The following is a 12321-nucleotide window of genomic DNA, read 5'->3' as shown; positions in this document are numbered from 1 at the left end:
GACTGTGTATATAGAAGTGCAGTCAAGGAATAACTAAATATATAGAGAGAGGTGCCTTGATGTCACCTCTGCCCATATAGATATATATAAAGTGCCTCCCTTGTAACATGCATACTTAAAGCTGTCTCTTAATGAGGAGAAAATGTATTTATTTATTTATTTATTTATTTTATATATATATTCAGCTATGCCTTGCCTGCAGCTCTATACACAGTCCAGAATCTTTTAATACTTTTCCTTAGCTGCTATGTTACCTCCTTTGAAGCACCTTTTCAGCCACTACAAAGTGTATGTGTCTGTCTGTATGTATGTATGTGTATATATATATATATATATATTTTCACTTGTGCCTTGACCTCACCTCTATCCATGCACTCCAGAATCCTTTAATGCTTTCCATTAACATTTAGCTGAGAATAATAACCCAGAATTCTTTAATACTTTACTTTCTGAGACACACATTGAGAGAGAGAGAGAGAGAATGAAAAATACCATAGGGAGGCCATTATTCCAGCTTCCTCTTAGATATGGCTCTGTAAGTGGTCTGCTGATAACACATATCTGACTCTTAGTAAAATGAGTTTAGTAGATTCCCTCCAGCTTAGAGTGAACATTTGTCATTTGTCACATCCCAAAACCTCCAGTGAGGGCACAATTTGACATAATTGGCATCCTGTGCTCAGGAGAATCCCAGAGCTGGAATAGTAGCTGGAAAGAAGGGCTTTTAGTAGTGCTTTAAGGGGAAATTTGTACATTGTCAGTGCTCAAGACAGTATTACTTTGCCCTTCACTTTCACAACCAGGGAATTCATCCATGAGAAGATCTCTCTCTCTCTCTGTGTCATATATGTATTCCACTGATTCCACTTTAAAGAGCTAGAGAGAGAATTTCCTTTAATTCAGTGCAGCAATCCAGTTACAGAGGAGTAACTGGACAGTAGCTCTCACTTTTAAGGCTAACTGCCTCCACTAGGACTAGTCCTACCACTGGAAATGTTCTGTAAAGGTCATTAACATAAAGAAGTCCATTTTCAGAGCAGTGAGCCAAAGGATTCGTACTACAACTCCCCACAAACAGAGAGGGATTTATGGTCACATCACCCATAGATCTCTCTGAAAGTACCTCCTTCTTAAGACTGCTATAACCTACAATTTTGCCTTCTGGAGAAGTAGAACTAATGCGATAACCAAAAAGATCATAATTTAGATCTCTCCCTTTAGGATTTTGGCACTTCAGGAAAATTTCCTCCTTCAATTTAAGATGGATGTAAGTAGCACTATTTTCTAATGCATTCATTCTGCTTTCTTCAGCTGAGATAACTCAGCCTTACCTCAACCCATTATCATTTTTTCCCCTGCATTCAGGCTTGTAGTACAGAAGAAAGGAAGAACGATTTTGAGAAAATCTTTGCACACTACGATGTTGTGAGTTCTGTGGGGTGTTTTATTACACTGCAGTTTAAGTGGCACATCTGGACTTGCGCTCACATTCATAGAATATCAGGGTTGGAAGGGACCTCAGGAAGTCATCTAGTCCAACCCCCTGCTCAAAGCAGGACCAATCCCCAATTTTTGCCCCAGATCCCTAAATGGCCCCCTGAAGGACTGAGCTCACAATCCTGGGTTTAGCAGGCTAATGCTCAAACCACTGAGCTATCCCTCATTGGGTGATGCTCCATTGTTCAGGGGAAGCAGTGTTTATAGAATCACAGAAGCAATGCTGGCCTTAGCTCTGGGCCCTTCAAGCAGTTTTGCACCACATGCATGTCTCACCCCATCAAACAGAATGCCACCTTCAAAACCCCATTCATAGCTCTTTTGACTGCAGCACCAGTGGGGCACAGTAGAGACTGAATTCCCTAATTGTCCTATCTCACTTGGAAAGCGGCACTTCAGTGCCATTTCCTGCCTTCACAGGACTTGTAGGGTAGTCACCACAGAGCCTCACAAACAGCTGAGGGAAGATGTCACCACAGTTGGAGGGGAGAGGAGAAATCACAGGTGATGGTTTGGGGGATAGGATTTTATGGATACATAGAGTTTTGGGGACCTGATGGGTAGAAAATATTACTATATTTCTGACTTGGTGAAATGCCTTTAATGTTTCCTCTGTCTTTCAGAGTAAAACAGGAGCACTGGAAGGTCCAGAAGTGGATGGGTTTGTCAAAGATATGATGGAGCTTGTCAAGGTGGCTTCAGGATTCTTTGCATTTATTGTTTCCCGTATTTTTTATAGGAATGACATGTTCCTGATTTGCACAAACCTTTGAAAATCTGGAATCAGATTTAGTCATAAGATGAAATTAATTTCATGGTCTCAGCATGAACACTATTGGACATTTGTCCAAGTCACACTAACACTGTCAGACATACAGTCTGGTATAATTCAAAATGACCAGCAGTTTCTTCTTAATAGACACCTAAGATAGTTTATGTTCTAAATTAGACAGACAATGCAGTTTGACAAACACTAGTTGAAGGTTCAGTCTCTGACTGGTACATATACACACTTTTTTCTTTGGTCAAGTTCATGTAGGATTCAATGATTGAAGGGCACTGATTTAGCTGTCAGAGGTAAGGGGGAAAGAGGGGAATCCTGCATAGACAGTACCTGGCTATGTCTTTTCTTATCAGTTCTATTATGAGTGCAAAGGAGCCCAATCCTATGAGGTGCTGAATGTTCAGTTCCCAGTGAAGTCATAAGTAGAGTGAGTGAATAATTGATTTTTTCGATTTGGTGGCCAAACCAAATCACACAGAATGTTTCAAATGTTGATTTGAAATGACATTTGCTCCAGGTAACACTGAGGTGATGGTAGTAGGTGGGTAGAACAACCAGAGGAAATGGTGGAGATTACATCACTTCCTTCAATTACAGGATCTTACCCACCTTTTATTACTGTGGTTTGCAGTCCAGTGGGGGAGGGGATGTTAATCAAGTCTTCAGGTGTTATTGGATGTGCAACCCTGGTCAAGACCTTGTCTACACTAAAAATGGTTTGCTGATATAGCTATCCTGGCAAACTGCCATAGTGGGGACCAGTTTATACCAGCTAAAGAGAGCTTTTGCTGGTATAGCTTCGGTGAATGAAATAAGCAAGCTATGCCAGCAAAAGCACTTTTTTGTAGTATAACTGCATCTACACGAGGGCTTTTACAGACATGTCTATGTCAGTTAGGAGAGTGATTTTTTTTTCACTCTCCTAACCAACATAGTTATATCAGAAAAACTTAAGTGTAGCACAGATTCAGATTCCATTTGTGCTTGCCAGGAAAGTGATAATCTTTTCTTTAGATGTGGCCCTTGCCATAATTGTCCATGTCTTTGCTATCTCCATATTGAATTAGTACATATGTGTTCTGCATAGAGCTACATGTGAAAATCATCTGGACTCTTCAGCTAGTGCAGGCAATGCCCTGCCTGTTTACTGGTGCATCTCACAGACAGCAGATTATAACTGCACTGACTTCCATTTCGTTTCCAGGTGCAATTTGAACTGTTGATTTTGACCAACACAGTTTCAATCTTGGCAACCTTAGGGTATGTCTACACTGCAAAAAAAAAACACGGCAGCAAGTCTCAGAGCCCAGGTCAGTTGACTCAGGTTCATGCTATGGGGCTAAAAATAGCAGTGTAGATGTTTGGGCTCAGGCTGGAGCCCCGGCTTTGAGACCTGACAAGGCAGGAGGGTCTGGGAGCCCAGGCTCCAGCCCAAGCCCAAACATCTAGACTGCTATTTTTAGCCCTATAGCACGAGTTCCACAAGCCCAAGTCAGTTGACCTGGACTCTGAGACTCACTGTGTAGACGGACCCTTAGAGGCTTTCCATATGAAACTGCATTTGAGATATGCTTCAGCTAAGAGCTACCCCAGTTTAGAATCATCATCAGAGTTTGAACTTTCAGCATTGCAGCACAGACTGCTCCTACTTGAGCTACAGGGCTAACTGTATTTGCTGGCAGCAAGGGAAGGTTGTTTGAGAATGGTTGTGGGGGAAGTCCAGCTTGGCCGAGTGCTCTACGTGTTCCCCACCCCTGGAGTTTGGAGAACTCCTGTCCTATGTGTTGTCCCCAGAGGGGGGAATGGCTTTTGGTGCCATGTGCTGGGTTTTGGTGGATGGCTGAAGGAAGCCCAGCCAGTCTGTCTGTCTCTTCCCTCCCAGGAGTTGGGGGAGCTCCTGACCCATGTGGTAAACCTAAGGGAAAGGACGTAAATGGACCACTGGGGCCGTGCTCTGGATCAAGAAGTTAATAGAGAGGGAGCCTGCCTGACCAGTCTTCCCTTCCCCCTTCCTCTACCTACAGTTAGTCCAGTACTTTGCTGGTGTTCCCATTGCAGCATGTGCTGGTACTGCTGCTTTGGTCCAGCCTGGGAATGTGCAATGACTTTGGCATGTTACCAAAACTTTCCTGAGGAATGTCAGAGAGAGAAAGGAATTGGCAGTTTTAACACTTTGTACCTCAGCAAATTCTGAATGGCGTGTCCTGAGAGAAAGAAAAGGCACTTGTGTAGCCCAAGAGGATTTCCCCTGCCAAATATCAAAGGTGTTCTGCAAACAATGGAGGTGGGGAAGCTTCTCAAAGAAAAGGTCCCAGGTATTCTTTATAATGGAAAGTGCTAGGCAGCCTAAATATAGGGGGGTTGTTACCAGCTCCTCCTATAATAAAGTGTAGTTAATCAGGAGCGTATCTTATATCAGTTAAGAATCAGAACTAGTCTTTTATATTGACTGTGCGTATCCAGAGACTAACCATATGGATTGGATATGATGCCATCTGCCTTTCAATATCTGAAAGGCTGATGAACATCAGTTCTTGTTCTTCCATAACCTGTACTCCATCAACTCTCAATCTTTTTCGTCCCACCATTTACACACAGTTAACTGTTGGCTGCCTTTTAGCCTTGTGTATGTGTAGCCAATAACAACAACCACAACAACAACGAAAATAGCAGATACCACTTATCCATGGAAATATATAAAATGTACTTTTGTAAATTGGTCTCAGATGAGCAGATACGCTTTCAATAACCTGTTTTCCACATTTGCCACGGTGCCTGAAAAGGTTGTGAAGACCTTAGTAACCAGGACAATGACTGAAACAAAGAAAAGAAGACACTTGGTCATGTGCTGTGGGAACATTCTTCCCTCAAGGGATTTCTTCATCATCATCTTCCTCTTTGTAACCATGGCTGAATCTGATATTTTTGACACCACAAATTCTGTTCTCATTGTGAGACTGTGAGAACAAAAGAAAGATGTTAATGCAAAGAAATGATACAGCACTATTGCAATACAATGGAAATGTAGCCATTAAACTAAGTCTTCTAAAGTGTGTTAGCCAGCCCATGGTATTTCAGGATTGTTTAGAGCAATAGAATTAGTCTGGCACATAGTACTAACTTAGAGAATATTTATCTATCACACACATTCCACAAGGCACAATGTTTGTGCAAAAAAACAGGGTTAAAGTACAGGATTGGGAGTCAGGAGAGCTGGGTTCTGTGCACAGCTTCGCAGCATGTTTTGCTGTGTGATCCTAGATCATTTAACATCCTTGTGGCAGGGAGAACACCACAGCAGCCCAACACTTTAGCATTTAATTTCAGAAAGGGAGACTACACAAAAATGAGGAGGTTTTTTAAACAGAAATTACAGCACCAAAAGTTAAATCCCTGCAAGCTGCATGGAAACTTTTTAAAGTCACCATAATAGAGGCTCAACTTAAGTGTATACCCCATATTAAAAAACATAGTAAGAGAACCAAAAAAGAGCCACCATGGCTAAACAACAAAGTAGAAGAAGCAGTGAGAAGCAAAAAGGCACCCTTTAAAAAAATGGAAGTTAAATACTAGTGCGGAAAATAGAAAGGAGCATAAACTCTGGCAAATGAAGTGTAAAAATATAATTAGGAAGGCCAAAAAAGAATCTGAAGTACAGCTAGCCAAAGACTGAAAAAGTAATAGCAAAAAAATGTTTAAGTACAGGGGCAGGGGATTGGGGTGCAGGAGGGAGTGCGGGGTCTGGGAGGGAGTTTGGGTGTAGGAGGGGGATTCTCATCAGGGGCAGGAGGTTGGGGTGAAGGAGGCGGTGTGAGGTGTAGGCTCCAGCCAGGAGGCGCTTACCACAGGCGGCTCCTGGCTGGTGGCCTGCCTGCCTGCCTGCCTGCCAAAGCCCCAAGCTGCTCCTGGAAGCAGCTGGCTGCTAGCACGTCTTTGTGGCCCGTGGCAGGAGAGGGACAGCATGTCTCCATGCGCTGCCCGTGCCTGCAAGCGACGCCCCCATAGCTCCCATTGGCTGGTTCCCGGCCAATGGGCACTGCGGGGACGGTGCTGAGGGTGGGGGCAGCGTGCAGAGCCACCTGCCCCCTCCCCCCTTCGGGCCTGGGGCCACAGAGATGTGCTAGCAGCCAGCTGCTTCCAGGAGTGGCGTGGGGCCACGGCATGCAGGCAGCCTTCCTGAGCCCTGCTGCGCCACAGGACTGGCCCAGAGTTGGAGATCGCTGCCTGTGATTTATTTTTGCAGGGTCCCCCTTGAGCCAGGGCCCTGGGCTGCAACCCCTAAAGTCCCTGCCTTAATCTGGCCCTGGGACTAATAACTAAACTATCATTTAAATCAGCTTCTGTACCAAATGACTGGAGGATAGCTAATGTGACACCAATTTTTAAAAAGGACTCCAGAGGTGACCCCGACAATTACAGGCTGGTAAGCCTGACCTCAGTATTGGGCAAACTGGTTGAAACTATAGTAACGAACAAAATAGTCAGACATATAGATTAACATAATTTGTTGGGGAATAGTCAACATGTTTTTTGTAAAGGGAAATCATGCCTCACTAATCTACTAGAATTCTTTGAGGGGGTCAACAAGCATGTGGACAAGGGGGAACCAGTGGATATAGTGTATTTAGATTTTCAGAAAGCCTTTGACAAGGTCCTTCACCAAAGGCTCTTAAGCAAAGTAAGCAGTCATGGGATAAGAGGGAAGGTTCTCTCATGGTAACTGGTTAAAAGATAGGAAACAAAGGGTAGGAATAAATGGTCAGTTTTCAGAATGGAGAGAGGTAAATAGTGGTATCCCCCAGGGGTCTGTACTGGGACCAGTCCTATTTAACATATTCATAAATGATCTGGAAAAAGGGGTAAACAGTGAGGTGGCAAAATTTTCAGATGATACAAAACTACTCAAGATAGTTAAGTCCCAGGCAAACTGCGAAGAGCTGCAAAAGGATCTCTCAAAACTGGGTGATTGGGCAACAAAATGGCAGATAAAATTCAGTGTTGATAAATGCAAAGTAATGCACATTGGAAAGTATAAGCCCAACTATACATATAAAATGATGAGGTATAAATTAGCTGTTACCACTCAAGAAAGAGATCTTGGAGTCATTGTGAATAGTTCTCTGAAAACATCCACTCAATGTGCAGCAGCAGTCAAAAAAGCTAACAGAATGTTGGGAATCATTAAGAAAGGGATAGATAATAAGACAGAAAGTATCATGTTGCCTCTATATAAATCCATGGTACACCCACATCTTGAATACTGCGTGCAGATGTGGTCGCCCCATCTCAAAAAAGATATATTAGAATTGGAAAAGGTTCAGAAAATGGCAACAAAAATTATTAGGGGTATGGAACAGCTGCCATATGAGGAGAGATTAATAAGACTGAGACTTTTCAGCTTGGAAAAGAGACGATGAAGGGGGGCATATGATAGAAGTCTATAAAATCATGACTGGTGTGGAGAAACTACTCTGAAATAAGGAAGTGTTATTTAGTCCTTCTCGTAACACAAGAATGATGGGCTACCAAATGAAATTAATAGGCAGCAGGTTGAAAACAAAAGGAAGTATTTTTCCACACAACACACAGTCAACCTGTGGAACTCCTTGCCAGAGCATGTTGTGAAGGCCAAGACTATAACAGGGTTCAAAAAGAACTAGATAAATTCCTGGAGGATAGGTCCATCAATGGCTATTAGCCAGGATGGGCAGGGATGGTGTCCCTAGCCTCTGTTTGCCAGAAGCTGGGAATGGGCAACATGGGATGGATCACTTGGTGATTACCCGTTCTGTTCATTCCTTCTGGGGCACCTGGCATTGGCCGCTGTCGGAAGACTGGGCTAGATGGACCTTTGGTCTGACCCAGTATGGCAATTCTTACGTTCTTATCAGTCACTTATGCTCTGGGCGAAATACAGAAATTATGTTAGACTTCCTTATTTAGACTCCCTTAAATCTAATTAAACCCACTGTACCTACGTAGATCCACAAGACCTTTCCCTCATCCTTCTGTCCACTTCATTTGTATCTCCTCCCTCAATGTGTTGCATGTGCTTCAGTCATTCTGGAATTCCCATTGACACATGTTGTTAGAAAAATTACTTAGAGATTTTCTCTCCCAACAATGATTCTTTCTTTTGTCTCCAGCCCAGCATTAGTGGTGTGGACCTGGATAAGTTCCGTCAGATTCTGCTGCATCACTGTGATATGAACAAGGACGGAAAAATTCAAAAATCTGAACTAGCCTTGTGTCTTGGGCTTAAAATGAACCCATAGATTTGAATGTGCTTCACCTATTGTTTGCAATGTTTTCTTTGTAAGAACTTGCTGTTGCTGGTAGAACTCTTTCAGTCCTGTGTTAACAATCTGTGTGATAGGGCTGAACGTGGAAGATATAGGCACCTCACTGCTGTAATGAAAGTGCATTTGCACCAGGATGCCACGGAGTGGAGAATGCATGAAGGGCCTTTCAGTTCAATAACTAGATTCACATTGTTCAGTAGAAGAAATTACGTGTGGGGCCTCTGTATTTTTTACAAATAATGTCCATATCCACAGACATACCAGTTTATCAAAAATGGAGATGTCGTTCCATTACTTCCTTCATAAAATACTGCCACAATCAGTTCTTTGGAGTAGGATGAGTCTTTCCTTAAAATGTAAGATTAGTGCTCTCATGCTGTAGCTGCTTTCATTGTCTGATTTTTATGATGACTGCCTTCTATGTGAAGTCACGATATTTCTAAACATGAGCATTGTGCTTTACTTGTGCATACAACATTATAATACTGGATGGATTGCAGTTTATTTGTGCAAGAATAAAAACAGCAATTAAGAAAATACGATAAGATTGGTGCTTATGCATTACTTATGGGCAACCATACATCACAGTTTGATAGTCATACTATACTATGTATATGCTATCTGTCATCTCACAGTATTTATACTGAGCACATCAAGTGGAAAGATTCACATGGTTCAGTAGAAGAAATTACCTGTGGGGCCTGTGCATTTTTTATAAACAATGTCCATATCCATAAACATACCAACTGATCAAAAATGGGGAACACCATTCCATTACTGCCTTCATAAAATACTGCGACAATCTAGAGTAGGATGAGCCCTAGTGGATTTGTCAAGCCTTAGCTTTAAGTATGCCAGACAACAGAGTACAGTGGAAACTTCTCACAGAGAAATCACTGCACAAAATAATTTCACTCTGGGCCAAATCCTTTGTTTGACACAAATCTAAGTAAAATGGCTTTGTGCAGAGTTTCCCATTAAGGAGACTAAGGCTCAGAGTCAGCAAAGCACTTGCTCAACCTGAACTTTATTTTTTTAAATCAGTGGGTCTTAACCATGAGTTTACATGCTTTGCTGAACTGGGAACTAAATCCCTCCCTCCATGGCCTCCGTGACACTATTGGAGCCTTAGGGCCATAGCATCTGTTGCACTCTGTGATCTTCCATTTCAGGGGAACCAACCAGTGGATACATGTGGTCAGTGATGCACTGATCATACCCACAATACACTGTCTGCTCTCCCTTCGAATAATCCCCTCTTTATTTGCAAAGAGAAACCAGCTGAGGAGACGTGTTCAGTATAACCTCTGTAGTTCTGTTGCACTGAGGATCTGCCATATCCAAGGAGGCATGATTTCCCCTGTAAGTGGAAGTTCACTAGATCTACAATGCACTTTGCACATTGCAAAGAACTGGAATGGTATGATTCTGTTCCTTCATATACTATTTACAGAAATGACCTTTAATAAGTCAACGTTAAGTCCTACTGATTTCAATGGGATTACTCATATGCTTCAGTACTTTGCTGAACAGAGGTGTGTTTATTCGTGTCCTTCAGTGTTTTGGTAGATCAGGACCTTAACTCTCAAATCTGATTATTATCATTCTGACAACAACATGGAATCACAACAATAATAACTGAGTTTTAACAGTGTTTCATGGAAAGCAGTAAACAAGAAATCATGTCTTACAAGAATAGAGATGCACTGTTATCCACATCCATATTCATTCATCTGATGAACAATCTGTGATCATGTTGCATGACAACAGACAGAAAGCTCAATAGCTAAGAAACCTGTAAGCATGCTGTACGTGATATATGAGTTATCATGGTCTTTAATAATTTTCTACAAAACATAATACAGGACATAACCAACCACCATTCCATCATATTTCCAAGGGGCTAAGGTTCATCAACCAAAATAATTATCCCTTTCCTTTCACTCTTTGTCTTTCTGGCTCTCTTTCTATTATCATGTATTACTATTACTTTCTTAATCTAGTTTTCCATTATTTTAATATCAGAGATATTTCTGCACCATGATCTTGCACTGTTTCATATGTTTAAACATCCAGCTTTATGATGCTGTTGAAATGTTTATATGCTAGGAGGCTAATTCTGATCATATACTAGTTTAACACCACTGACATTACTCCTCATTTACACTGGTATAAATGAGATAGAATTTGGCCCTAGCTTTAACAAAATTTTACCCTAAAATGAAAAATCTTCCAAAGTCTAATATAACAGCACTGCTCTAATTACCCAAACTACATAATAGTTCATCTTTACTGAAGTTCTTTGTCCTGATCCTTTTCACCCTGTAATTTATTCAACAAACAGCAAGAGATAACATGCCATGCTATGCCAATTTATTTCTGTTTCTTTGTACAGATTTATATATAAATATTTTTTCCTGTTCTGGGTTAAAAAAGTCTCTGTAAAAAAAAATTCTGAAACGTGGTATTGAATAACCTTAAAATTACAAAAAGAAAAGGAGTACTTGTGGCACCTTAGAGACTAACCAATTTATTTGAGCATAAGCTTTCATGAGCTACAGCTCACTTCATTGGATGCATACTGTGGAAAGTGTAGAAGATCTTTTATACACACAAAGCGTGAAAAAGCTATTAGCAGCAGGAGAGTGGGGTGGGAGGAGGTATTTTTTCATGCTTTGTGTGTATATGAAAAGATCTTCTACACTTTCCACAGTATGCATCCGATGAAGTGAGCTGTAGCTCACGAAAGCTTATGCTCAAATAAATTGGTTAGTCTCTAAGGTGCCACAAGTACTCCTTTTCTTTTTGCGAATACAGACTAACACGGCTGTTATTCTGAAACCTCTCCTTACAATGTGTATGATAACCTGGATTTGTGCTGGAAATGGCCCAACTTGTTATCATACACATTGTAAGGAGAGTGGTCACTTTAGATAAGCTATTACCAGCAGGAGAGTGGGTTTGTGTGTGGGGGTGGGGGGGGGCGGTGAGAAAACCTGGATTTGTGCTGGAAATGGCCCAACTTGATTTTCTCACCGCCCCCCCACCCCCCCACACAAACCCACTCTCCTGCTGGTAATAGCTTATCTAAAGTGACCATTCTCCTTACAATGTGTATGATAATCAAGGTGGGCCATTTCCAGCACAAATCCAGGGTTTAACAAGAACGTCTGGGGGGAGGGGGGGTTAGGAAAAAACAAGGGGAAATAGGTTACCTTGCAGACAATTTGTACCGCAGTACAGCCAAATCGCCGCCCCACTGACAGATCTAACCAAAAAGAAACATCCAAATGCCGTTCAGTGGACCGAAAAGTGTCAGAAGGCCTTTAACAAGCTTAAAGCGACACTCATGTCTGACCCTGTACTAAGGGCCCCAGACTTTGACAAACCATTCCTAGTAACCACAGATGCGTCCGAGCGTCGTGTGGGAGCAGTTTTAATGCAGAAAGGACCTGATCAAGAGTTCCACCCTGTAGTGTTTTTCAGCAAAAAACTGTCTGAGAGGGAAAGCAACTGGTCAGTCTGTGAAAAAGAATGTTACGCCATTGTCTACGCTCTGGAAAAGCTACGCCCATATGTTTGGGGACGGCGTTTCCACCTGCAAACCGACCATGCTGCACTGAAGTGGCTTCATAATAAACGATGGTCACATAAACACCACCTTATACCAGAAACCTACTGACCGCTATTCCTACCTACATGCCTCCGGCTTTCACCCTGACCACACCACACGATCCA

At 42.1% G+C, this 12321-nt stretch overlaps 1 protein-coding gene across 1 annotated transcript in view; it reads left to right on the top strand.

Annotated features, from left to right (window-relative positions):
- Positions 1 to 9104, top strand: part of SCGN (secretagogin, EF-hand calcium binding protein) — a 52450-nt gene extending 43346 nt beyond the window's left edge. The window contains exons 8-11 of the mRNA XM_073329449.1: positions 1222 to 1267; positions 1366 to 1425; positions 2121 to 2189; positions 8428 to 9104. Of these exons, the coding sequence (XP_073185550.1) occupies positions 1222 to 1267; positions 1366 to 1425; positions 2121 to 2189; positions 8428 to 8556 (304 nt within the window). The 3' untranslated portion in view covers positions 8557 to 9104. The remainder of the gene's footprint in view (positions 1 to 1221; positions 1268 to 1365; positions 1426 to 2120; positions 2190 to 8427) is intronic.
- Positions 9105 to 12321: the final 3217 nt, after the last annotated feature.

This window comes from Lepidochelys kempii, chromosome 2, assembly GCF_965140265.1.
Source record: "Lepidochelys kempii isolate rLepKem1 chromosome 2, rLepKem1.hap2, whole genome shotgun sequence".
Taxonomy (NCBI): domain Eukaryota; kingdom Metazoa; phylum Chordata; order Testudines; family Cheloniidae; genus Lepidochelys; species Lepidochelys kempii.
The sequence above is the reverse complement of the archived record's forward strand: the minus strand, read 5'-3'. Positions and strand labels throughout refer to the sequence as shown.